This window comes from Tyto alba, unplaced genomic scaffold, assembly GCF_018691265.1.
Source record: "Tyto alba isolate M040663 unplaced genomic scaffold, T.alba_DEE_v4.0 Super-Scaffold_16, whole genome shotgun sequence".
NCBI classification, from domain to species: Eukaryota; Metazoa; Chordata; class Aves; order Strigiformes; family Tytonidae; genus Tyto; species Tyto alba.
This window is the reverse complement of record NW_024881278.1, coordinates 14,249,524-14,276,963: the sequence shown is the minus strand read 5'-3', so window position 1 is coordinate 14,276,963 and position 27,440 is coordinate 14,249,524. Positions and strand designations below refer to the sequence as shown.

At 39.8% G+C, this 27,440-nt stretch overlaps 2 protein-coding genes across 3 annotated transcripts in view; one reads left to right on the top strand and one right to left on the bottom strand.

Annotated features, from left to right (window-relative positions):
* The first annotated feature begins 2,797 nt into the window (after positions 1-2,797).
* MIXL1 (Mix paired-like homeobox) lies at positions 2,798-3,885 on the top strand. The gene is made up of 2 exons (XM_042789738.1): positions 2,798-3,109; positions 3,196-3,885. Exons 1-2 carry the CDS (start codon positions 2,798-2,800, stop codon positions 3,625-3,627), a joined length of 744 nt encoding a protein of 247 aa, XP_042645672.1. The 3' UTR covers positions 3,628-3,885.
* A 2,156-nt stretch (positions 3,886-6,041) lies between these two features.
* Positions 6,042-27,440, bottom strand: part of LIN9 (lin-9 DREAM MuvB core complex component) — a 39,045-nt gene continuing 17,646 nt past the window's right edge. For both annotated transcript variants that reach the window (XM_042789851.1, XM_042789852.1), the window contains 10 exons: positions 25,266-25,391; positions 20,276-20,433; positions 19,012-19,145; positions 17,911-18,030; positions 17,640-17,741; positions 13,024-13,104; positions 9,481-9,606; positions 8,946-9,128; positions 8,741-8,838; positions 6,042-7,442 (listed from right to left, as the gene is read on the bottom strand). In XM_042789851.1, the coding sequence (XP_042645785.1) occupies positions 7,337-7,442; positions 8,741-8,838; positions 8,946-9,128; positions 9,481-9,606; positions 13,024-13,104; positions 17,640-17,741; positions 17,911-18,030; positions 19,012-19,145; positions 20,276-20,433; positions 25,266-25,391 (1,234 nt within the window). In that variant the 3' untranslated portion in view covers positions 6,042-7,336. The remainder of the gene's footprint in view (positions 7,443-8,740; positions 8,839-8,945; positions 9,129-9,480; positions 9,607-13,023; positions 13,105-17,639; positions 17,742-17,910; positions 18,031-19,011; positions 19,146-20,275; positions 20,434-25,265; positions 25,392-27,440) is intronic.

Below are 27,440 nucleotides of genomic sequence, written 5' to 3'. Positions count from 1 at the left end.
ATCTCAGATCCCTTTCAAACCAAGCCAACAGAGGAGGGTGGCCACCAGGTTCCCACAGAGGAAATTAGTGTGTAATGCTTTGAGCCACGGGAAAGGGAATATATGATTCCTGGGCTCCGGTCTTGCTCCAGAATTGCTCTGCTTTCACCCCCAGCACGTACCACTGGTACACACAGGAGGACTCATCCCCAGGTAGATCAACGTGCTGGTGTGAGCCAGCCAGCCCAGGAAAGGAAACTGAGGCAGAGAGAGTGGAAGGAAGCTGAGGTCAGCACCAAAGGCGTGCAGGCAGGCAGCGCAGCCTACGGCTGCCTCAGCCTCTCGTGGGCAAACTGCAGGAACGTCTGCCAGCAGATGCAATCCTCTGCAGACGGGCAATCCGGCGACTGAGCGCGAGCCCCGTAGCCTGGGGCCGGTGCGTGGAATTCTGGGCTGCACTGAGGGCACTGACCATTTTGCCCACACGATTCGGTGCCGGCGGCACAGGTGTACCTAGCCTGTTTTACAGAGCTGCAAAACACGGGCTTCCCATTCCGTATCGCTGAACTAGCGGTCGAACTGCACTCATGCACAAGATCTACTGCAGCAAAGTTTAGTACGTAGAAGTAATTTTTCTTCCCCTGGAACGAAGTGGACTTTTCTTTTTTATGGTCTATAAATGTTATATCTGTGTCACTCAATGAAAACTTTCAGGCCCGGGGAAGGTCTCCATTCATTTCCTCCACAGGGGAAGCATGTTAGCTGCTGTTACAAGAGAGCTATTGGAACACCTCTTGCACCATAAAGTGCAAGGGAACTGAGAGGTCTTTTAGCCCGAAGGATGTCACAGCAGTCAGAGATCAAAGAGCCAGCCCATTTCCAGATTTATGAGTTGGGAATAGGTCTATTAGCTCCCAGCACTCGATCTTTCCTGAGTATGTATTCAATATACATTGATAAAAGTAGTCATCTTAATGGGAAGTCTGACACTGAAAACCACCACGCTCCTGGGCCGTCTGCCTCAGTTTTGTCCTCTTCTAGCTCAGCATCAGACCCAGGAGGCGGCAGTCCTAGAAACACCCCCAGATGGGATCCCCTCAATCCCCTCCTGCTCCACCTGGCAGTGCCCCCTCGCTGGTACAGCTGTCCCAGGGGCTGCTGGTGACCCACGGGCGGGGAATCCTGGAGCTGGGTAAAAAAACCCCAACAAACCTGCTGCTACAGTACAGTTAATTTAACTTGGATTAGTTCCCTGATCACACTGTGGACTCACACACGGCTTAGCAACCCACTCAGCTGAAGGGAAAGCAGCAGGATGGGGGGGAACAGTGAGGGGCCTAGGATGCCAGCAGCTACTTGGGCCTGGGCTGCTGAAAGAAAACCACATGTACATGGGTGAAAAAACACATTTCCCTGAAAAAGCTGCTCGCTCTGTCTGGCGTACTTAATGCATCTTAACCAAAACCTGGAAACTGAAGTCAGTATCTCTATAAGGGCATAATTCAAAGCAGGATTAAATCTTTCAGAAACCTAAAGGATGTCACATCTCCACTCTGCATTACACAGGAAAGAAACTTCTGCTTGTGCTTTTCAGCAAGTGTTATTTGATGTAAAATATTCATCATGTAAACGTAATATGGAGTAACCCCCTTTTGGTGCCCCCTGTGGTATTTTCTAAATCTGCAGAGTAACTCAACTCTCCCCAAGTCTTTTGTTAAAAACCTAAAATAATGCTGTCCATGCTTTCAGGATCACCACTCACCTGTGCCCTTCCTTACCACCATTACCCAGCTAATTGAGAATGCTCTACAAGTCTCATGTTTCTGACCGCCGTCAGCAGACTACACGCCACAATTTCGGGAACAAATGACCTAGAAACTTCATTAACAGAAGCACCCGGATCACTGCACGTGTAAAAGCACAAAGGTACAAACGCTTTAGGAATAAACCTTTAAAAAATGGGCTTTTAACCACTGAAACTCTGCTCTTTCGGACAAAGTCACTTTTCATAGGAGACAGCCCTGTGGCGGCCGGGCGCAGCCCGTTGCACGGGCAAGGCCTCAGCAGGAATCTCTCTCCGGTTATCGCAGAAGCGCCTGGGCTGGGCGAGCGGGAGCACGGAGGCGTTAGCGAGTGGGTGGAAAAGGCGAGGACACCAGCCTCTGCCTCTGCCCGGTCTGAGCTCTCCAGGTGCGTTTAACTTTCATCTTAAAAAAGAAGAGAGATGTCTCTGCAGCAGCAGGCACAGCGGGCGGCGGAACGCCGGGCGCGCAGCTCGCAATGTGCTGCGCACGGAGCAGCCGCCGCCACGGGAAGGGAGAACTTTTGTTTACGTTGAGTCTCGCGCCACGCGGGAATCCTTCGCGCCAAAGCAGGCAGCTGCTGGAAAACACCCACCCCCGCACCCAACCCCTGTAACCACCGCACCAGCCCAGATGTTGTATCAGAAATCACCCAGCTGTGGGAACGGGCCCTACCCGGGGTGCCGACCCCCCAGCACCCTGCTGTTTTGCCCACAGAAGGCGGACGCAAAGCCCGCTCTGTGTTTGGGGCAGGGGGGCGAGGGCCGCCACCCACCCCCTCGGACACGCGTGGGGTTACGGTGCCCCGGCCGCCGCTGAGCCACCCCCGGGGGGCTGAGGCCGCTCAGGGCGGGCACCCCACCCGCAAACCCGGGGTGCGGGGCCAGGCGGCTCGGCGGGAGGGGGGCCCGGAGCCCCGCGCCCCCGCCTCCCTCCGAACCCCCGCCCCCGCCGAGCCCCCTCCCCGGCTATAAAGGGCGTTGGGACGGCCGGGGCCCCCCTCCTGGCCCGCTGCCATGGCCGCGCTGCGCTTCGGGGAGCCCCCGGCCGAGCCGCCCGCCTTCCCCGCGGGCAGGTGGGCGGGGGGCGGCGGGCCCGGCCCGGCCTCGCCCGCCCTCAGGGCGCTTCCCCCGGCGGCGGGCCGGGCCGGGGGGGCGGCGGAGCCGGCGGAGGGGGCGCCGGCCGCCTCGCAGCGTCGGAAGCGGACCAGCTTCACGGCGGCGCAGCTGGAAACGCTGGAGCTGGTCTTCCAGGACACCATGTACCCCGACATCTACCTGCGGGAGAAGCTGGCCGACGCCACGCAGATCCCCGAGTCCCGCATCCAGGTGAGGGGCGCCGGCAGCGCCGCCCCAACCCCGGGGTCGCCCCCCCCCCCCCCCCCCCCCCCCCAACCGCCCTCTCTCGTCCCCAGGTCTGGTTCCAGAACCGGCGCGCCAAGTCCCGCCGCCAGCGGGGACCTCCCCGCCCCGGCCCCGCCGCCGAGCCGCCGCCGGGCTACCCGCGGCCCCCCCGCTTCGCCGCCCTGCGCGCCCCGGAGCCGCCCCGCTACGCCCTCCCCGGCGTGGCCCAGCTCGTCCAGACCGAGGAGGAGGGGTCGGCGCCCTACGAGTGGCCGCCGGTCGCCGCCTTTCCCCCCGGACCCGGCTTCGAGGGTTTCCCGCCCAGCCAGCCCGGGGGGGCGGCGGCCGCACCCTTGGCGGGGCCGCCCCCGGTTCCCTGCCCGCCGGGTCGCGGTTTCTGCGGGCAGTACTCGCCCGTCTCGGACGCCGAGGACACCAGCGGCTACTCGGAGTCGGGCTCGGAGTGGGAGGAGAACGCCCTCGGCGCCTTGCGGGCCCTCTGAGCGCCGCCCGGGGGGGGTTAAAACTGGAACCCCCCGGCCTTGGGGCCAAAAGTCCTCCCCCGCCAGACCGGGTCCGGGGGGGGACGCGGCTCAGAGGGGGAGAGGCCCCCTACCCCAAACCTCACCCCTGCTCCGCGACTGTTGCACTTTATCCGGTAGTAACTGATTTTACCTATTTATTTAAGAAAGGTAGGGGATACTCCATCAGCTGAGGGCATTTTTTTTACACTGTATTTAAAGATTGCCATTAACGTTTTGTATGTCTATTTAACCTTCTTTAGCCAAAAAGCTAACCAAATCCACTGTGTTTTGGGGGTGGGGGCTGGTCTTAGAAGAGTGGGATGGTCTGTCAGGATTTTTTGACTGAGGGAAAGAGAAAAAAAAAAAAAATAAAAGTTTACATTTTTGCTCTACTTGTGCTTTTACGTGGGGCAGGGACAGGGTTTCTTACCTTGACCTCCATGGGACAGAGAGCAGAGGTGGTAGAAATGCCGGCTGCAGGTTCTCTTCCCAGGGCCGAGAGCCTCGGCTGCAGTTCAGGTGAAAGAGACCTGAGGGGGCTGAAGCACAGGTCACAAAAACTGCCTTAAAGCATCTTGGTCAGATTTGCTTTAGAGCTGCTCTAAACCACCACCCACATCCCTGAACGACAATGCAAATTTATGGCCCAAGTAATGCAAAACACTAACCCTCAAATCATTGCCTTGCTCAGACAAAAGCCTCAACTCTGCCACTTAAGCCAAGGTTATTGTTAAACTACAGAAAAGGAGTAGTATTTTGTGAAGACTGTAAAGGTGCTTTAGCCTTGATTTTGAATACTAGGGACTACGCTGAAGCTGTTTACATGATGGGTAGTGGGCTGGATGGCTCTGCACTAACAACACTAGGAGTAACAGAAGCCTCTCCTGTAATTCAGCCAATTTATTAAGGAAGTATATATTACTATGTATGTATTTTGAGGATAAGGCCAATTCTTCCTGCCTATAAAGCTGTACTTCAGAGCCTTGCAGAGCATGTTTTAAGAGTCCAGTTGTGGAAGAGCACCAGAATGCTGTGAGGCTCTAACGGTTTGGAAGCACAGGAAAAGTGACCCTTGTACTGATGGCAGAAATACCCTATATTGGGAATCATGCCCCACAGAATAAGTTTACCAATGAACTAAATCCTTCAGTGTCACCTCATAATGTACCTGTGCCTGCAAAATCTGGAACAGCTGAACTGTGGTTGAACTGCAAGCTTGTAAGGCTATGTGGCATCGCGGGAGTGCCTATCAATGTTCTCCCTCCAAAAAAAAAAACCAGAGCTGGCCTTGAAACAAACATGAAGCAAAACCCAACCAAACAGAACAAGACACCATCTGTCCCAAGTGGACTTGGGTGCCTGAGGAGCTGTTACGTTAGGGGTCAGGAAGACTCCAGAACAGGAGACAGAATGAGACGATCATTTCTTGGGGACACAGGATGAATTCAAGGTTTTTTTGACTGCAAGAAACCAAGCTTAAATTTTTCTGCTCTTGCAGACGTAATTTACAGTAGTTGTAGTGAGTTCTTGAGATTCCTACTGTGCTTAGGCCACATTCAGCAGAAACAGTCATATTTATTACTGTATTTCACCAAAACTCAGCAACATAACTCCGACCCAACACACCAGTAACGGAGGGGAAAAGCAGCCTCTTGAAGAGAAGCAGTGTGTATATTCACATTGCCTAGGGGTGTTGGCCAAATGACATGTGAAAGTACATGGATACTTCTATAACAGATTATGTATCTTCCTATTACATGGCAATGATTAAAAAACCCACTTCAACACAGAACATGTTGGAAAGAGCACATTTAGGAATCCACATGAAAACCCATGCTACCTACGGAACCAGAGTTAAGATTGGAGTGTGGTGGCTAGTGCCATGTATTCTGCGTCCAGCAAGCAATGAGTCTGTCATGAAAAGCAGGTTCCCAAATCCTCTTTGCTGAATACCATTCCTGGAAGCAGTATCTACCAGCGTCTACAACTTCTCCCTCCCTCAGTTTGGGGCACTTGCTATCAACAGGGCACCCTCAGCCTCCGTCACTGCCCAATGTTTCGTGTTATCAGCAAGTCCTGTTCCACAACAGCGTTGACACATACACTGAATGTGTGTGCCCGGGAGCAAGCAGAGCCCTGGCAGGGCAGTAATGGGTAACGTAGTTGCAAAGCAATTGCAGGGACTATTACAATGTTCTATTGCATTATGAGAGGTTAATTTTACTGAGTTACCCACAGAAATTTGTGCTTAGCATTATTTTGTAATATCCCTTGTAAAATTCCCAAATACCTTTTAAAACAGTTACTCACCTTGTCCTCATAAACATTTCATTTTCAGCGATTAAATTAACTTCTCTTAAAAAAATGACCCGAGACCATCTGCAAAGAAGTTTGCATTTTTGTGAAATATATCAACTCTCATAGGTCAATTTATTCAGAGTTACAAATTTCAGAATAAAAGATTTATGCATTTCTCTTAATTAACAGAACAAGTTTAGCTAAATATAAACTCTGCACTAAAGTTTTGCAGTGGCACAATACCAACACAGAATACAGAAGCATCTTTAAACTATACAAAATTTTAAAATTGAAAATAATCCTGTTTACATATTCTTTATACATTAACATATAAAAGACCTCATTTAATGAGGCATCTAAAAGAATCAAAAACATCTCTACAAGCTATCTCTGAAAATTCATATCTGGAAACCATTACACAGAAGCTTTACAAGACTATTTAAACAAACCAATACACACTTTTTACAAGATTAACATTCCAAAAGGTACTCATTAGGCAGGTTTTCACTTTTTATTTTTGCAGTTTACCTCACTGGTTATCTTCAGTTATAAAAATCTTCATATTTATATATGTTGGGTATTGTTGGATAACCAGTAATCTAATTTAAAAGTTGTGCAAAACAAACAAAAATTTGGAAAAACAGTATGTTTAACCAGTCATTTATATAAAATACCAACTAAAGCACTTCTTTTGCCCCATGCGAAGGGAAAAAGCCATAACTACCAATCTCTTTCTGGAAAGTTACCAGTTACATTTTACATATTCCTTCATCAGACTCCTTCTATAAGTTATGATAAATTAACAGTTCCAACAAGACACTGACTGATCGATAGACCTGCCCAACATCCTCAAGTTTACAGCTTCTGTTTGTTGTCCGTATCCTGCTGCTGCTTCTTTAGATGAGGAACACGCAGCCTGCGGTGCCACCACGCTACCCGAAGGCTGAAGTGGCAGCTCTCAGTACCTACAGAGCAGCGGAGCTTTACATAACAAAGACCTGACATGTGGCTACTCATTCGAGCCACTTCCTCTTCATCACTTCTAACATACCAGGAGAGCCAACAGCAAAAGGTGTGCAGAATGAATCTGAACTTTTAAAAACTAAGTTCAAATTATATGAAAGTATGTTTTCAAGTTTATTATAATAAATGCAATTACTAAGAGATTACCAGTTAGCAAAACTACCGTATGTGAATAACAAATGGAGAAATCTAATGTAACGCTGGCCAGTAATGCTGGTTTTCTTAAGAAGCAGATACAACATATTTAAGAGTCCTTTCTGAGAGGTTTTCTTTTCCCTTATCTTCTGGCAGTTAGGGTATTTGGTGAAGCCTATAGAAAGGAAGAGGATTTTCCAGAACTACTTGCTGTACACTTGAAAGAAAATTTTCAGTCTCTGTTGGTGTTATTAGCTGCAAAAGCATGTAAATTTCCCATCTGGCTCAGACCACTCTGAATATGTGCAACATGGATCTCAACATTATTCTGAAAACAACTGTAGGAAGAAAAGAAGAAGAATAAGAAAAAAAATAAAGCGTTAATCCCCATATATAAGAGTTGTGTCTGAATATTTCTATAGTGAAAGCCAAGGTACGAACACAGTCAATACAAAAATTCAGATGAATCACAATAGTACACGGTAATGCACCTTGATAGAGACATATGTGAAAATAGCATTTGCATAAAAAGCTGCATGAAATCAGGAGTAACAGACTTGGGTACTTTAAAGAAGACTTTAACTTGAGCGGAATTAATGAAATAAAAATATTATGAAGGGATGCTAAATTGCTCCAAAAAAGTATGGTGAAATGGAAACATCACCTTCTTCTCAGTATCAACCTTTAGTTGAAACCATTCCAATGTGGAATTTGCAATGTTGATTATAGAGAAGTTTCACTAATGTTTGGTTTTATTTTTGTTTTTACTAATGAAAAATGTTTTAAAACAGCATTTCTCAATAATTATTTTTAAAATCAAAAGGCCATCCTACTATCTTTGCAAATTAAAAAAAAAATATTCTTGTTGCAGCCTCCCATTGTTATGTAGCAATACGAGTATGGAGAATATAAGGAAACACTGAGCATTTAGGCATATTTTCTAAATGATATAATTTAGCAGCATTATAATGATAAAAAAATCCTAGTCAAATTACTGGAGGCTGCAGTATACTCCAGACAAGTATCACCACTTCTTGCTATTTTTATAATGCTCCCTCAGGCACCTGCTTGTGACAACTGTTGAAAAATGGCCCATCTAGACTGGATGGGCCTTTGATCTGGTGCAATATGGCTGTTCTTCTGTTTCTTGGTTTAAAATATTGCTAATGGAAGCTGGTTAGAAGCTATAATTGTCTCATATGCCAGCTTTTGATATTTACAGAAAAGAGGTTGAGTAACTGTGCAAAAAGAATACTGAAATACTGTTCTGTGGCTTAAAGAACTTATATTTACTAGTGGGTTTTCAAAGTCTGAAAATGTTCTAAAATAAATGCATTGTCATAAATGACTGAAGAGCAAGAAAGTCTAGTTGTTGCTGCATCAATTTAGCACTTTTTTTTCCTCCCCCCCCCCTTTTTTTTTTTAAATCAGGTTACTTCACTGATAGGTTCAAACAGAAAACTGCTAATTTTACGCTCCCTTTAAGAAGACCCCTTTTAAATGGGACCATTCATATAAGTAAAAGTCACCAGATTAAAACCCTTAATTATAATCAATGTTCACCTCTAAAATACAGTAAGAATGGCTTGCTGGCACAAAATGTGTAATTAAGAATTAAATATTCAAAAAGTAATACCTGATATTTGAGGAGTCTATTGAATTCTTAATGTCATTTAATGAATCTGTTAGTGATTTAAATTCAAAGGAATTCAGATCACCTCCTTCTGCTAGACACTGTAGGAGAAGAAAACAAAGAATGTTCTCACAGTTCAGCACAAAAACTGACAGAGCTTTAATACTACGTATTTTATAGGAGAAATTATTTTTTGCAAACATATTACCTTAATTTGCAGTAATATTGCTGTCAGTCTAGATATAAGATCAGTTAAATTTTCACTCTCAACACAAAGCTGTCCTGTTGTTGAGGAATTTGCTTGCCTGACGATCTCCTGTGCCTCCTCTTCACACCTACGCCTCAGATCTGTGGGTTGGTCGGCAGGCTGGAGGCCTTGGTCAGGAGCAAGCTGCGCAGATACAATGAAGAGAAATTAAGAATAAAGATCTCCTTTGCCTTTGGTGTAAGTGTGAAATGACAAATGATTTCAAAGAGAGTTCACAAGTATGTAGTACACAGTATTTTTAATTCACATATGTTTATTTCAAAACTGGCCACTGGCATCAGCAAGAGTGTCTGCATTCTGGTAAAAGAAACAGAGACAGACAGAGGCAGAGAGATAAGGAATCCAATACAGCTGCTACTAGTTTCATTTCAAAGCGACTCCTCTCCTACATCCTATTCCCAGGATTTTTTTTTTTTTTTTTGTACTTAGGTTAAACAAAACCAACAAGTACATATAGATTCCAACAAAATCTTACCTCATAACAATACTGCTGAACTTTATGCAATACTTTATTTAAGTCTTTGTTTAGTTGTTCTAGATCTAGAACAATAGTTGCGTATCTCCTCTGAAACTCAATGCCTATTGGCATAGAATAGGATTTCTGTGGAAAAGAGAAAGCACATTAAAATTAATTCAATACTGTACATTTATATCTTTTGAACTCATCAAAAGGAATTTTCACTTGGAAAATAATACTGAAATATTTGAAATCTCAGTGTTTAGGAGAAAAACGTTAACGTACAAAATATTGAAATATAGTATCACTATTTAAAACTCCAAGTGACAACTGTGTAGTAACTACCATGCTTTTAGTCTCTTCATAAAGTGCTGTGATAACCTGTGGTGGTAGATGCTAGGAAGAAAACTGTGGTGTGACCAGCTTATTTCTTCAGCAGTTGGGTATGGCTTCTCTCTACTGTATGAACAGAAAATTATCCTGTCAGTAGAAGAGTATAGCACAATATGGCCACAACCACCCCTGCTGCAGGATGGGAGGCACAGTTGTCTACTAAATGAGTGGTCACTTGAGGATGACGCAGTGCAACCTACCTTCTGTTACAGCTAACTACTCTGCCAAAATACAAAGTTACTAGAGCTTATATTTGGTAACATAAGTATTTTGGGTAAGCACAATTTTCCATAAAAAGTAAATACCAGAATACAGTACTTTTTCCTTACACTGTTTTCAGAATGTGTCTCCTCGCTGTTTAGGGGATATTTATGAAATTGAAACAAAACATACAATATATTATAAAATTTTGTCCACGAATGGCCTCTTGCAAGATAAGCTGAATGTACTTCCACTCCTTCTCAGGCACAGGTGTGAGATGTAGGTACCTCGTACAGTCAAACCTATAGCTATGGATTTTACACCACGAGTTAAAGCAAACTGCAAAGTCAAGAGCCTTCTTCAGGAGGATCCAGGACAAAAACTCAGAATCATGGTTTCAGTTGTCAGTTCGGTTCAAAGTTCCCCATTAATCACCGAAATGATCTCCAGGGATTTACAAGTCTGAATACCAATTTAATAGGGCTTTAAACTAACACCGTAACTCCAGAATTCACCTAAGAGCAAACTGGAAACCAGCATAAATTTGACATACTCCCTGCAGCTCTGGAACATAATCACGGAAAAAATTTTAACTTTCAGACCTTTTTCAATGACCAGCCCCTGGAGAGCAGACTGGGCTACTCCAGGTTAGCTGTGAAAGCTGCAGACAACTGTGAATCCTCCATCAGAGAGAAAAGGCTGAGGACATAATATGCTAGTGACAACGAAAGAAATATTTTTCCGCACTGGCACTATTTCTGATTGGGGACTGATCCCAAGATCTGGAAACACTGACAAACAGCTGAACTGGCAGACAGAAGACGGACGGTTTTCAGAAGATGGAAGCCAATAACATCTCTGTCACTGAGCACCTACATCTTTCTCTGGAACAACCAGCATCACCTTTACCTTGTCTTGATCACAGGTCAAGTGAAAAAATGAACTAGCCATCCCTTTAATTGAATTCATTTATTCAAATGGTTATCAGAAAAGTGTTTAATGTTTTATGTAAATGGTAACTTGTTTATAGCCTGCAACCAAGACTTGTATAGTGATGTTAAGATGCTTAACTATAAGCTGTCCTTTCAGAAAAATAAAATAGAAAATGTGCAATTGTATATATTAATAGCTCCTCTGAAGGCATCCCCTGCCTCATGTAAATTTGTTATTATTGCCAGATAATAATAGACTACATTCAGTACCAGTTCTGATTTTGTGCAGTTCCGTTTATTTCTATATTGGATCAGTCATTTAAAAAAAAAAGTCTCCATAAAAGGATTGCTTTAAACCAAATGGTGTTACTCTAACAATTATTCAATCACAATTGTATGAATTATTATCAAAATCTGACAATTAAACTATACTTGAATGAACTCAGAGGATTCTGTTTCATTCATGTTCAGGTATACTCTTGATGTTCAAGTGGATTGGTACCAGAAAAAGATTCTTGTTCAAAGGAAATACATTTTAAAGGAAAAACAATGTATACTCAGCAGCACAAACATAAATGGAATTGCCAGGGGACAAAGATGATTATAAAACAGCCTAAGAATATGGCCCAATAGAAAGGTATCACATCCTCTATTTTTATCAGGACAGCCTTGAATAGTAATGGTTGCTTTATAATTGCTGGTTTACAAAGGAAACAGTGCAAGGGAAGACTTTCAAAAGTATCTCAAAGTCCTTATCTAGTCTAAAATGGAACTAAAATATATCAAATTTAATATTTGTTTCTAGATCTCCTTCTTCCCTGTTGCTTTTTGCTCTTTCAATTTTGTGGAATATCAAGGAAAATAACAATACAGTTAATTTATGACTTAGTAGCTGTTAATATCTGGATCCTTGTTAGAGGGAGACTATTGTCATTCCTGTAGATTTCCATATCTATGGAAAAGTACTAATCTCAGTAAAAACAAAAAGTTTTTTAGTTTAGGAAGAGCTAGTAATTTTTCAGTATCAGAATTACAGGTTTCAGTGCTATGTTTTAATCTTTCTTCTTTTTGCTTCTATTTTAATTATTAATATGCAGAATTAAAAGAAAACCTTTGATGCACAGGAAAAAATAATGTAGCAACTGAAATGATAACAAGGTTTCGAAGAGCAGCATCACAGCACAAAAGAAAATTATAAAGACATAGGGATGGGGCAGTAGGAAGCAGAGTAACAGAATGAACATGTGCACATGATCACTGGAGGAACAAAGAGGGAAATCTTGCCACAATAAATTAAATCCTTCAACATTAAAATATTTTACATGGAAAACCCCCCCAGGTTTTTGACATCAAGGAATAAAAAGGAGTCCTCTTCCTCTCCAGAAACCTTTAGCCTTCTGTCTGTACATTGTAGAGTCAACTGTCTGAAGAATGGATGCTAGCAGAAAGTTGAGACTGATAGCTTTCCACTCTCAAGTTGATTGATAGCCATGGGTGGTAGAAAAGCCATTCTTATAATTCTAATTTACCGACTGATGAGTAGATAAAGCCTAGCAAGAAAAAAATATTCTGCTGCTGCTAATTATGCTGTAGCTGGTCTGGTATTCTAATTTTAAATGCCAGTCAGAGGCACTCAGAGCTTTATACTAAAAACCTCTGAACAGAGTTCCTGTTTTAGCCAGAGAGGTAAGTAAGTACCTACCATCCACAAACTATAATTAAGATGAATATCTTACCATATAAACTTGTACCCAAGATTCTCAAAGTACATAGCATTTCTTTACTTTACTCGTCAAATGACATATGCTAATCCTGATGCTAACATTAATCAGTTTCCAAAGCATAATGCTTTCAAAAGAGAATCATATTTGAAACAATTGACCTCTCCAACTTGTCTTTAAATAAAAATGAAAGAACTCACATTATAGAAAGTGATAAAATACTGATTTTTATCTAGACTAGTTCTAACTGTATCTATTTGCACTAGCTGTTAAAGTGTATCCTGTTTTAAGAACTGAAAAGAGAACATTCTCACCAGCTTCTCTGCTTCTGTATTCATCTCTCTCAATTGTTTGATGTGTTCCTTCTTGATCATAAGGATTTTCGATAACCTGGTCTAAAACAAAGGAACTATTTTTAGAATGAATAGGTCCTTAAGCAGTTTTGAAATGCCATAGAAATTCAAGACAACAAAACGTGTGTCTCCTTCATAATTTTAAAATACATTTCTCAGTTGTTCATCAAGTTAAGATGCAGAAATAAAAATTAATTAAACGATGGATTTTCCAGAGATTTTTTAAAGCATTTTCAAGTGCCCTAGATTGGAGAATGATAAAATCCATCAGCTGAAATTCCCTACAGGAAGACTAATATCATTCATGGCCAGCTAGAGGCTGAAGAATCAAGAGTCTTCTTTTTTTTGCAGCCTGAAGGAAAGCGAGGGGTGTCACCACCATGTACTACAATTAGTATCACTCACCTTACCATACCTTTTTTCACACAGTTCTCAGCTTGTTCTCAGCTGTGCCCTCGACTGAGCACCAGCCTTTTGTGTACACTCCTGCAGTAAAACCTGGTATAGAGATTGGATCTATTTTATACAGAACAACTCTGGGCTTTCCATTTCCCTCTTTCGTAATGGGAATACCCTGTTTCTGCTGCCCCTGGGACCTCGCAGGCTGAAATGGAAATCACTGGGAGTGCTCTCACCACACACATCACTCCTAAAACTATTCATAATCTACAGGGCGCTGAGAGAAATCCTAGCTCCACTATAACCAGCAACAGTTTTATTACTGGTGTAAACAGAGCCAAGATTTCAGGTTTTATAAATTTCAAAGGGGTTAACTGCATCCTAGTAATGGAACATGGGACTGGGAGAAATAGGAATTCCTAGCTCAACGTACATCTGGTTATATACAATCCCCTTTGTTGATTTTCAAGTTCAGTCTCTATGCAGCCAGGTTTCTTGCCCTCACAAATCCTAATGAAGGATTGTTCCAGGACCTCTTTCAGCTAATTATGAATATTCTTTGAATTTCCATGTTAAATGCATTTTTGTTTACTTCATAGTAATCTGTTCTGCCAAAGCTGTTTTTTCAGCTAAATATAGGCTCTCCCTCCTTGTATTTACCCCTGTTTATTCAGAGACAGTAAAAGCATCCTTCTCCACTCTCACTAGACTAATCAAAACCCAAGCTTTTCCAGTCTCCTCCTATAAAAGACTCTTGATCTCCTAAACTTTTGTGGCCCTTTCTGTATCTTTTTCTCATTCACTGTAATTTTTCCTGAATGTGAGCAACAGGAAGCCTGTACCAGTATTCCAAATGACAGACCTGTAAAACGGCATCAATACTTATCTCTTTCTACCACAGATTCTTTGCCAGATGCATTTTACCAGCAGGTGGCAAGCCATGGTCAGATGCACAGAGGAAACACTGCATAGGTTATCACTCTTTCAATCCTAGATGCTAATTTCTGTCCTTGTGCTGTCCCCCAATGCCTGTGCTGAGCCAACCCTTGCATTTTTGCAGCTAGATGAAGAACCCAGTCAGGGAACTGATAATGACAAAGCAATAATTTCAGACAGGGCAAGGAAAAAAAAGTTTTAAAATTGTTACTTGTGAGCTGGATTATCTCTCTGATCTAGTTTCTAACTCACCACACACATGCTCATGTTGGCAAAAAAACACCTGGGAGAAAGGAAAGCACTGTACACCACCTGCCACTGCTGCCAAGAAGTTACTTGTCAAGCTCTGCTGTCGTCAGCATCCAGCAACTGCCTAACACATCTCAGTTGTCCTCCTTCATGAAGCTGGTGAGTCCCCAGCTTAATGCAGAATACATTATTTGTCCTCAAAACTTGCAAGGCATTTGATACTTAACTTCTGCTTTGATGTCCAGACATATTTGAGGATGCAGGGCTCTAGTTCTCCAGTTTATGAGCTTGGATTTTATATTATATTCATCTTATTCTCAGACATACTCCAGTGATCAAGACAATCTGATTCTTTTGAGAAGAAACTCTGACCTCTCACTGTATCTGTGATGTCCACCAACGTTCTCTCATTGCTGTATTTTATTAAATAGACTTCCATTTTTATTTGTGGGTATCATCAGTGAATGCTTTAACTCAGTTCAGCCTTATTTTCTTTGAGAAATTCTTGCCTAACAGCTCTATTTTCCGCATAACTCATCCTGTTTACTGTTACAATTTACAGTTCTCATTAAATTGGAAACAAGTTTTTTGTACAATGCCTTTCCACATCAAAAGAAATGGAAGAACAATTCAACCAGTATGTTTAGATTTGTACTTTAGATTTAATTTTTAAGTCAATATTTATAAGAACACAAGCATTTCAAAGTAAAGTGCGCAATAACTTACTACAGAATATTTTCAAAATTTTAATAGTCATAAAATTGTAAAAAATCTAGTACACATTTTCAGATTTTTCCTCCTGCATTTAAATTGAGGAGATCACCCTTTTTTCGACAGCCATCAGGAAGACACCAATTCACTTTTCTGCAGGTGCTGCATTAACACACTCCCTCTTCTGGACATGCAGCAAGCCTGCAGACAGACCGGTTGGTCTGGGTTGCTCCCTTCCCCATCCAATTTTTTTGCCAAAAACAAAACAGAGGGAGGGGGAAGGGAAAAAAAAGGCTGTACTTTAGTGGTTGGAAAAACGTCCTCCGAATTTTAATACTGACTAGAATGTAAGTATGTAATCTATCGATTTTTACCAGCAGTTTAGCCTGTGAAATATTTAAGGATACATTACATATTGCATATGCAAGCATGAAACTTTTTTTTTTTTAATTTATTATTTGTTTGCTGTTGACTTTATTCGTAATATAATAATGTTAATATTCAAGCCATTCTTATCCTAATATGCATATGTATCCCAAGCACAAATACAGGCTGTAGTGGATTGTGAACAGCCCTGCGGAGAAGGACTTGGGGGTGTTAGCGGGTGAAAAACTGTGGGCCCGCAATGTGCACTCACAGCCCAATTAGAACGAGGGCTTTGACCTTTTTACTCTACCAGTGTATAAGAACAGCTAGAACATCTTTAACATGTCACCTTTAACAAAAATACATCCGGTCTAGTGAATGCAGTGCAGTCAATAATCAGTATTCACCAGGTTTACATATTCCACAACACCAAATTTCAGTACCATCCTTAAACTTCTAATAAAAAAGTTGATGCTTAAAAATGATGCACAATTCTGCAATAAATGCTTTAAGCCTTGTGATTTTTTTATCAGAAACCTGGATAAAGTATTAAGTTGCTCCCAAATGCCAAAAATCTGTGGCTTGATTTTGTTCAAAATCTTTCGACAATCTTCAAGCAAAAATACAGATTAATGTGGTATCTTTGCAAAATGCCACCATTTGTAATGCAAGCAAGAGGCCTATACTTTTAAAACTCAGATTTCCATATAACGAGTAATAATACACCACCAAACATGACCGAGAAATCATACATTTTCACAATTAAAATACAGAAACAATATCATAAACATATCAGCTTGGCACACTAAATAGTTTTAAAGCTCAGTACGCCTTAGTTACCCAGTTCTATCGATCACACTCTGACTCAAGAGGATAGCTGCAGATACAGTTTAGCAGCATAAACAAAGACCGTACCTTTTGTGTATTTCAATTTTTAACATAATTATTCTTATAGAAACTACATCAATTTTAAATTCCTTAGCTAATCTAGATGCAAAGACACCTTTTTCAAAATTAGCTTCACACAGTAAGTTTCCCCTAAAAAACGGAATAGATCATTCTGTTAGATAAAATTCATTATGTTGGATGTCCAAAATATTATTGTCCTCTGAGCTACAGACACAATTTGATTCTTTTGACCAATTACATACACTTTAAAATTTAGGAAGCGTTTAGTAATATTATTTCCCAGTTCTTAATATTTTAAACACAGATCATTCCAAAATCCTTTAGCATGTTCAAAACCGTTTTCATTTTCAATCACAGATCTTAAGCTAAGACAATATGACCAATTAGATTCTTCCATCATCCTGAAGAGTAACTTGCTTAGATGAGTTTTGATATTCAGTGAATCTCAGCTTCCTAACATTATTTGTCTGTGCTTTTCTGAACTGGTGTACAAAAACCACTGAGGAATTACTTCATGAAGATGAAGACAAAAAATAGTTTTCTTATCTATAACATGTATGTTTGCTTTCAGGGAAGAGTGCTTCTTTTCTTCTCCAAAAGGGCAGGATATAACATAGAATATAATATTATACAATATATGCTAATGCATATGTGCAAATGTTACTAAGTATGTTTTAAATAAAATTTTAAAAGTCAGTACAAAGTTTGCAGGTAGAAATAATATATTTTTTAGATCAAGAGGTAGAGCTGGGAAAAATAAGACACACTTTTGGAGACATAAGTCCCTCCTGCAGTCTAAAGAGCAACATAATTCAAAGCTTATGAACACATAAGAAAATGGGGGTGGTGGAATAAAACCAAGTATTATTAACAACTTTTCAAAAGTTAATGTGAATATCATCATATCTGTCATAAATCAACAGAAAGTCATCTAACTGCAGAAGAATTACAGAATAAACACAAAAGGACAATACACAACAAAATTAAGAGTTGCAGTCAACACTTACCACCTGAATGAGGAATTCTACTGGAAAGCCTCCTAGTGTTTCACTATCTGTGCCTGAAATTTTGTTCTTCCACGAAGATTGTCCTAATAAAGGATCACTGTCCTATACAAGCAAGAACAATTAGTTTAATAGCTTATTTTTAGAGGGATTTGCTAAAATTTTTATCTTGCTGAATATCCTCAGAAAATTTATCTCAAAAACTGTTTAAGGTAACAACTTCAACTTGTCTCAGAAAATATTTCAATAATTAATAGTATATGAAAAAACTTACTGTAATTGGAGACTGGAGTGAAGGTGTGTAATGCAATCGGGGAGGGGTCATAAAGAACCTCGAAGGCCGTTGTTTCTGTCCAAAGGCAGCGATCGGCATGGTTTCATGAGGCTCATTACTCTGCAAGACAAGAAAAGGAACGATATACTTCAGATGTCAGATTAGTTTTACACACCTTTTGGAATACCTACATTATTTCTGGAATCTGGACTAGCCATGCCCATCCATGCTCCAACCCAACAATGTTAAAAGATTAACATTTTGCTTTTGGGCTAGCAGGAGCTTCAAAATCATATGCCATTGCTGGAGTTTTCAAAGTGTTACGGCATCACATCAAATAAAACCTGCAAGAATATTTCCAAAATGCTATTGGCAAGTTGCAGACAAATCATGACTGAACAGGAGTTGAGCAGAGGCTCCAAACTCAGATCACGACAGAGACTAGACAAATTACGGACCCTTAACAGATTCAGCACTACACAAGATACAAAAGAACATGGGTCCTCTGAAAAGCTTGCAGTCTAGGTCAGGCTGTTTGGCAGGAACAATTCCTGGAGCTCATAAATTAGCACAAAAAGCTATGAACTAGGAAATAATCCCAAACTGTTTGATCGAAGCAACATCCGCATTGGTAGCTTCATTACCATAAGAAACTTCAAAATGAGGTTCAACCAACCACAGGCCTTTCCAGACTTTAGCAAATTACAAAAGGTCAGGTCTTCTGGAACATTTTCTGCAAATTCTGCCAGCATCCCATAGCAGAATTTTCTTTGGGATCTTACATAACTCATTATCTTTCTTCATATTAAACTCAGGCTATTATAATAACCTGTAACAGTAGGACTAGTAAATTATTCCAGACTGAGCCATTATGTTTTTATCATAAAGAGTTATTCTGCTTTATAAAACCATAAACAGTAGAAGCTCATTCACCTGGAATTTCCCATGCATCTGTTGTTCTTGTTTCTACTTTATGACAATACCACCTGAATGTATTATTTTGAATTTTCTTCTTTTTGATTAAAGAATACAAGTGTAGATTTTAAAATTTTACTTTATTTTTTTATTTCAGCTATTTAAGAATGTGTCATTAATACTTACAAGAACTTCATAATCTGGGACTGTGTGTGTTCCAAGACCTGCCCTGTCAAATGTCACTCTGTATGTAGCATTAAGAGTGTCTACAGCGTCTATTTGTCCAGTGAATAGTCCATCATGGACACCTCGCAAACGTGCTTTAAAAAAAAAAAAAAAAAAGAGAATATAACAAAAAAACCTAACATTATAATGCACGACACCATTGAGAAAAATAAACAATACATCTTTTGCAAGTAACCCTTTATATGTATATTTTAAACCCACAGATTAAATGAAAAAAGAAGGAAAAAAAGAGTAAACCCAGAAAAAGTATTGTATGTAATAGAAACGCTACCCAAATTTTTGTCAAATTTATCTTTGCAAGTCAAGTATTTACCAAATCTAATCATTAGCACTACACACGTCTATATAAAACACTATTTAATGCCCAATACCTTCTGACAGGCAGATTTTGCAGGCAAAAGTCAATTTCTGGATGATTATGCATACCATTTCCCTTTGATCACTTCCACCGATGTCCGTATATTTAGTGAAAGACAATGAGGATCACAGCTCAAGGATACAGCTCTAGGAGAGCTAGGAGAAGTGCTGTGCATGCCTGCTCTTCAGCAAGAATTAAGGGCAGTGTTGCTGAAGAATGCAAAAAGCAATGAACAGTAGTGGCTTGAGTGGGAGATAACATGCTTAAGTGAAAAGCATCTGGATCACAAGTAGACAGGATGGAGAAATCCACGTTTTCATAAAATTAGACAAAACTCGTGGAATGTTTTTAACAATATTCCTTCCTCAGTTATGTGCAAGTTTTTTCAGTAAGGCAATGTCATGTTTAGTACGCCCGGCTAATTATACTGCATTATCAATTGTACATTTATACAAACAGGTAGTTTTGTATTTATGGAAACATAAAGCTCAAATTTTATATTAGGTCAAGATTTTAAACTTTCAAGCAGTACTCAGCAATTTGCATGTAAGCGTCTCTCCAAGATTTGTTAGGCATACTGGACATTAAAAAAAAACTTAAAGAAGTCTACAATTCGAACAGCAGAAATAATAAACCATACTAGTTTGTACCTCAAAACCACATCACTGTTTAAAAAAATATTAGTTAATCCTCACAAGCACCTTCTCAACAAGCTAACAATAAAAGCATACAATTTTTTGATGTTTCAAATTTATTTTAACTATGTGCATTAATTATATTATAGTTTACTTAAATCTTTGCAAAACACGTGGCTGCTTTCTTGTTTGTTTGTTTTTAAGAAATTACCTGTAACTTTCGTTCCTATTACAAGAGGTAATGGAATTTCTTCTGGAAGATCTTTGAACTGTGAAATATCTGCAACTTTCCGCTGCTGCAAAAGTCTTATTTTCTGCCGTTTCTGTTTTAACGCTGATCTCTCTTCCTCAAAGAATGCAGAGGAACACCTATAATACAATTAGGTAAAATTATAATTAAGTTCAGCACTGAAAACATACATATGTGAATACACATCAAATAAACAGGCATAGTTTACAAATCAGTGAGGGAAAATGAAGAAGCTTGGGGTGAAGTGTTCAAGAGAAAAGGACTTCATTGAGTAGATTTAGATAGTCTTACTCCCCAGAAATATCACTGCCAAAATAACAGTTTGCTTAAAAATAATACTCAGGAATGCTAGCTGTTACATTATTATATCAGAAGAGTACAACTTTTTAGGACTTTTTCTGCTTATAGGGATCCACCTGGTGTCACAAAGCAGCTAAAGCAGGTCCCACATCCAGTCTGCTCTGAGTAACAGTTCAGTGCACGTAAGGAGGACTTGCTGTGAGGTCCCTGGCTGCCGTCACTTACTGACACATAGTAGATCCCTTTCACATGTGTTCATTAGCTCAAACTAACCTGGTATGAAAGGGCACCTGATTCAGAACATAAAAGGGCACTTCTCTGTCACATCTCCTTGCATCTGTGCAGACTGCAACTATTCCACAAAATCTTTATTATGCAGATGAATTGTTCTGAGATTGATCACAGTAAAAGTACAAACTTGTCTGAACTTGCAGTCCCCTCCCCCATTTTTTTGGAGGGGGGTGTGTGTGTATCTTAAAATGTAATCTAAAAGATGGAAGATGTACTCATATGGCCCTTGGTTTTATTAATTTTCACTTTTAACCTACTGAATAGGCATAACGCATGAGGGAAATACCGAAAGCATAAAGACATTAAGAACTCTATCCTATCACTTATTCCTTAAAAAAAGTTTTATCATTGTTGTGTCAATGAAAGATGTCATTTAAGAAAGGAGTACAGATGCCATTGTAGGTCTGCTTAGTTGCAGAAGCAGTTATTTATCAAATAATTTACTAACTTTGTTAATTGCTTTACTGCAGTCAAATGCAATTTAAACATTTTCTGTGGAACTCATACAGTTATATATTGATTACTGATCAGTAAAAAGTTCTATTTTATGAAGTTATTTTAGAAGACACTGACAATTTTGCCACCGGTTCGCCCTTCTACACTGCAAATTATTTTCTGTTTTAAATCCCTTCACAATCTTCCTCAGTTACTTTATCTCTCACTCAATACTGAGCAGTCTGCTCCTATTTCCAAATCTGCTTCTACTACTCTCTTACTATACGCTGAAATAAATATTCTTATGTTTTCTTCTGTATACCCCTTGCTCAGAGAGTTCCACAAAGCCATTTCATTATTTTCCAAAATTTCTCTTTCTCACAGTGGGTATGAGAAGAACACAAGAACTAAGCTGCCAGGATGCTGAGACCACTTTCTTTCACACTGACCAGCAGTTTCACACTTGTTTGTCTATACAGACATCATTTGCCCTTTATCTTATATATGGTTTCTGAGTTATATGGGGCACAGACCACCTGTTCCGTCTAGTGCATACAGTGTTAACACAATGAGATCTTAGTCCTAAGCAAGACATTAAAAAAAAAAAAAAAAAAAAAAAAAGGAAGAATGAACAGGAATTAACCGAATCACTGAATCTGTGATGTACATGCAGTAATGCACTGCTCTGATGGTTCCTTTACTGGGCGTTCCAATCACTATCACTGCAAAAATCGTCATTAGTCTTGGTGTAGTCTAGAAACAGTGTTGTAGACTGAGCAACTGTAGGTGCGTGTCCCACTCACCAGTTTACCACTGAAGAGCAGAATGTGTTTACCTGGAGTTCTGTATTGCCTAATGATCCTCATTAGGAATTCAAAATATCTGGAAAGTGATATGGCAGAGAGAGAGTGATGGTGGTTGGGAGACTTATGCAAAGCTTATTTGGATATTTTCATTTAAAGACGCTATTTGCTTCGTATTTACTAGTTGGGAGGAACAAGTGTGAAATAATGCTTGCCATGGTCTGTGAATATGAAGTAGCAAAATGCAGGTCAGAGCTTTTCAATTCCATTGAGGAGAACAGAGTGACTAATCACAGCAAGACCAAAAAAAAAAAAAACAAACCACCCCAAAAAACCCCAAACAAACCACCTTTAATATTAGTCCTAATCATGTGCAGGGTCTTGCATCAGGAACATCTGATATAGTCTGATATTCTTTGACCCACACTCTTAGAAATACAAATTCAAATGCTGATATACTAATCACTGACCTTGGAAGGTCCCTACAACAGCAGCTACTGTTTTATTGCTAGATCAGGTGTTCTTAAAAAGTCTCTGTTCCAAATGCTGTAGGCCATGGATGTAGAAAGTAAAGTATTTGCAACATATTTCTGGCTTGTGTTAAAGGAAATCTCCAACCCCACACCCCCCAAATGAATTTGATAAAGATTATCCCATCTTCATGCCATTCCTATGAAAAAAGGAAGATTATAACTATGGCACAGATCACATTGCAACCTCATTAGTTTTCTGTAGAGACTTTTTAAGAGATTGAACATTTTTCTCAGTTTCTACCTCGGTCATGAGAATTTGAGCTAAGAGAGGAATCATCACTATCATATAGTGGCAGGACAAGCATATCTGAGCTTAATTCATATCCATTGCTATTTCACAACCCCAATTAAGTTTATACAGAGTACACAAGACTAACTATTACCTCTTCCTTTTCCTGGAGCATATCTTTCCCCAGAGTCTACTGGAATCTTACAAGCTTTGCAGGCTCCCATGAAGAATACTGTTGTGCCAATCAACCACACTGTTGATGGTGTGATAGGACATTTAAAGTAGCAGCAGACATAAGAAAATATTACAATATATTTAAAACAAAATTAAAAAAAAAAAAGAGACGACAACCACGTGCACAGCTATCACACAGAGACACTATTATCCTCTGCCATCAACACTGTGGATGTGAAGTGTCTTATTTTTTTTCTTCCCTCATGGGGAGATGTTAAGCACTGACATGGTATTTAGCTTACTTGTTTACGATGAGGACAGACAGAAGAAATTTCTAACAGAATAGTAACATTTAATAACTTCGCTCTAGAGGTAGATGAAAATTACCTTGAAAAAGCATTCAAATGTTTTAGAAGAATTCAAAATATTTTCAAGCTAAGGCAAAAGACCACTCTGGACATTTTGAAAAGGACTACCAATAAATGTTTTTTTAAAAATTATTGAAGAAATTAAAATCAAACACGAATCCTTATTTTATGTTGATAAAAAGCAAGAACTTGTAAAGTTTTGGTTAACAGACAAAACAAGACTCTATATCCAGTCAAATACTTGTACTTCAGAATTCAGATAAAACAACTTCCTGCCCATTTAGACCCGCGGTTCCTTAGGCATGAGTCTCTCTTATAACTTAACAACAAACCCAAAACCAAGAACAGTCCCCTCTTCCTTCCCACTACCCTTTTCATCCTCCATCCCCTCCAAAAAAAAAAAAAAAAAAAAAAAAAAAAAGGAAGTTTTATCAACAGTCCAACAGACTGCTGAATGAGGCAAGCTGATCTTTTATAGTGGTACCCACTTCTGGCAAAAGTCAAATGAGTAAGCGATGCTTTAACCTCCAAATACACAATTCCCATCTCAGTGGGAAGCATGATGATATAGGAACAAAAAGCTATCTCAGTTAAGCTCAAATGATATGAACATCTTTCCAAAAGGAACTATTTTTAAGCTGGCTCTGCTGCCTTCCCTTGACTGGCAATTTTTAGTTCTATAAGGTTGTTTATAGGTACAAGAGATGAAATAGCCTCCGTCATACAAAATATAATCTGACTCGGTAGAGTGATCTATGAAATGGATTCAGTGCTTTAGTGTTTGTATTTTCATAAATAAACCAGACTTTTACTTCTGCAACACTACTTATACATTTTTTTCCTGATCTTACACAATGACAGGATGGTTGAGTTTGGGAGGGATGTCTGGGGGTCATCTGCTTCAACACCTCCAGCAGAGTCACCTACAGGAAGCTTTCTGGGACCATGTCTGGATGGCCTTTGAGTATCTCTAAGGATAGAGATTCTACCACCTCTCTGGACAACCTGTGCCAGTGCTCAGTCACCCTTACAGTAAAGAGAAGCATTTCCTCATGTTAAGACTGAGTCTCCTGTGTCCACTGCCTCTTGTCCTATCTCCACACAACACCAAAAAAAGCCTGTCCTTGTCTTCCCTATGATTTCCCTTCAGATATTTATACACAGAGATGAGATCCTCCCTGGGCCTTGTCTTCTCTAGGCTTGTATAGGTTCTTTTATAGGTTCACCGAACTGAATCAGTGAGCTTAAGAATTAAGAATTCTAAATTAGAGAAAAAACTATGCCCTTCATTAAATTCTGGCTTCTTCTCTACAATGTACAGTATTTTTTAGGTGATTTTCTCCTCGCTGTTTCAGCAGCCAAGCCAGGAAATGTTGAGAATCTATAAAATGATTTTAAAAAAATAATAAAATAAATGAGATGAAAATGTCCACTTTTTTCCCCATGAAGAGCTAGTTACAGCCAGAAAAAAAACTTAGTGAAAAATTGGACTTTCTTCCATGCTAAGAAGCACTGCAACACAGAAGATACAACAATTTCAGCATACCTTAGTTTGGACACGCAGTTATCTAGAGTGGGAAGATAACATTTCAAGTATAGGCCCATGAGAACTACATGAACTAAACACACACATACAAGGAACATGGTTTGTGCTGAGAGAACACCTTTTCAACAAAATGTTTCTCTAGTCTCAGTTATTATTTTGCTTTACTACCTATATGCAAAATTATTTTAGAAGGAACAATTCCAGTAACGTAAGACTACATGTAGTTATTAGTTGTAAAGTAAGTAAGAAAGGGGGAAAAAAAAAAAAGTTACCTCCGAGGCTTTCCCATTAGTCGTCTGATTTTCCCCCACTCTACTCTTGTCAATTTTCTGGTTTTCAAATTTGGAAAAGATTCTTTCAGGCATACACAGAAATCATTATCTCCTTCAAATAGTGGTCTGTTGAAACAAAATTGGTCCTCTGTTAACTACACTTAGTAAACTTTTGTCATGAGATTCCAAAAACCACCCATCATAAGAAATACACTGAAAACAAAAAGTATCAATTAGTCATATAAATAAGACACTCCTATTCAGAGGACAAATTTAACCTGAAATAAATTTAACTGAAAACAAAGATAGAAAGTTTCCAGGACTGTTGTTCTATTTGAGCCTTACTATCAGTGATGTTTAAAAATGTTCTTCTCTCTTGTTACTGCAGGGAAACTAGTATTCCATCCTGCTTTGTAATGTATATAAAGGCACCAAATGAAACTTCAGCAAAGCCAGTGCAATGTCACAAGGATACTGCAACACACTGAAGGAAACCATAAAAATAATGGTGAAGTATTGAGAATAAAGGAAGGGACAATGTGATATTGAGAGATAGACAAACAGTACCTTTTTCATAAATTCATTCAATTATAACCCAGATTCTCAGAGTGTTCCAAAATACATTAAATTGAGCCAACTTATCATTCTCTACAGCTATATAGATGAGACTTTTATTGTATTGTACCATGAGTCCATGATGAAGCTGAGGATCAGTATTACAGAAGTAACAGTTCAGAGAACCTACCTACACAACACATGAATTTCTCTTTGCTGCTATGACCTGTTTGTATCTCTGTTTTATGACTGTCTTTTACTCTGTAGTACCTCATCCTTCTTGGGCTGAAGAGACAAGGGAGCAGCAATGGATATGCCCATCTAATAGCAGGTTAATCATTAAGGACTATGTGCAACTGAAATAGATCTCACCTGGTGAGAACAAAAGAATAACTACATCCTAGTAAAAGCCACTTTTCTCCACTCTCTGCAGGGTGCTGGAGTTTAGAGGGGAATATCCCCAAGCACAGAACAAAGATCTTGGAAGCAACACCACTTTCAAGTGAGCTTGTGGGGTAACAGGAGAGAGGAAAGGTGCATGGAGCTAAGGAGACTCGGGCAAGAATGGAAGAGAGTATTTTTGCAATAGAAGGATATGCAGCTGTGACATGAAGTGAAAAGGAAACCACAAAGAATGATCAATGAGGCTCAGGAAACACACAAGGAAGTGTATAAGAGTTTTATTTTATCCAGGTTTACTGTTGCTAATGTTAAAATCTCTGTGTAAAGAACAACCATTTCTGATTTCCTGGTGAATAAGAATCTGTATTTGATTGGTTTTACTATCACTTGTCCGTAAGCAGGCAAATTGTAAACCCACAGCATCCATAGGATTGGAAGCTCTGGGAAATGGTGTAAGCAAGCTACAGCTGCATCTGGTTCTGAGGGCCTATGATCACAAACAGTAGTAAGTAGCTCTCTGGAAGTCTCTGTGTGTCAGAAGTCAATGGGATTTTACAGAAAACATTCATTTGCAGGAGCATAGACAGAATCCAACTGAAACAGCTTCAATAATCTAATAACCACAGATTATAGTTGTAGAGATAAAAATATTTCAAAAACTTATAGTAGACATTACATTTAAATTGATGATTTTAATTTCAGATGAGACAATTCAATTAAAATATTTTGAGACTTGTACAGTGAGCCATATTTTGTCAGTTGACAGCTCTATGCTTTAATGAGAAACTTAAAACAGTTCAAGTCTAGATCATAGCACTCAAAATAACATACATCAAAGTTGTTCTTCTAGAGAAATGTAGTTTCTTAGTACGCCACGTTATAATATCTTAACATCATCATACCTTACTAGCATTACAAGCATACATTGTTAACTACCAAAGAGGTTTTCATAATTACCTGCTGAACTCAAATTCTAGTCTACTGATAGAACTAAAGTTCCACAGACAATTATTTGAGAATAAACTAAAAGTTCTTGGACTGTTGTAAAAATTGTAATTACAAATGTCACATATTAAAATTACTACTAGGAATGAGTAGGGTTTGTGTTCCTTGTTTTATTTTTTTCAAATAAGGGGAAAAAAAAAGCATGTAAAGACTACTTCTTTCAAAGGAATTAAATTCTACAGATAATGAATTCAAAACTAAGATGGACACATA

Excerpts from the sequence above, each read along its gene's own strand:
- MIXL1 (XM_042789738.1), top strand. The coding sequence starts at position 2,798 with ATGGCCGCGCTGCGCTTCGGGGAGCCCCCGGCCGAGCCGCCCGCCTTC. Across the intron at positions 3,110-3,195 it reads TCCCCGAGTCCCGCATCCAG|GTCTGGTTCCAGAACCGGCG; the intron begins GTGAGGGGCGCC and ends TCTCGTCCCCAG.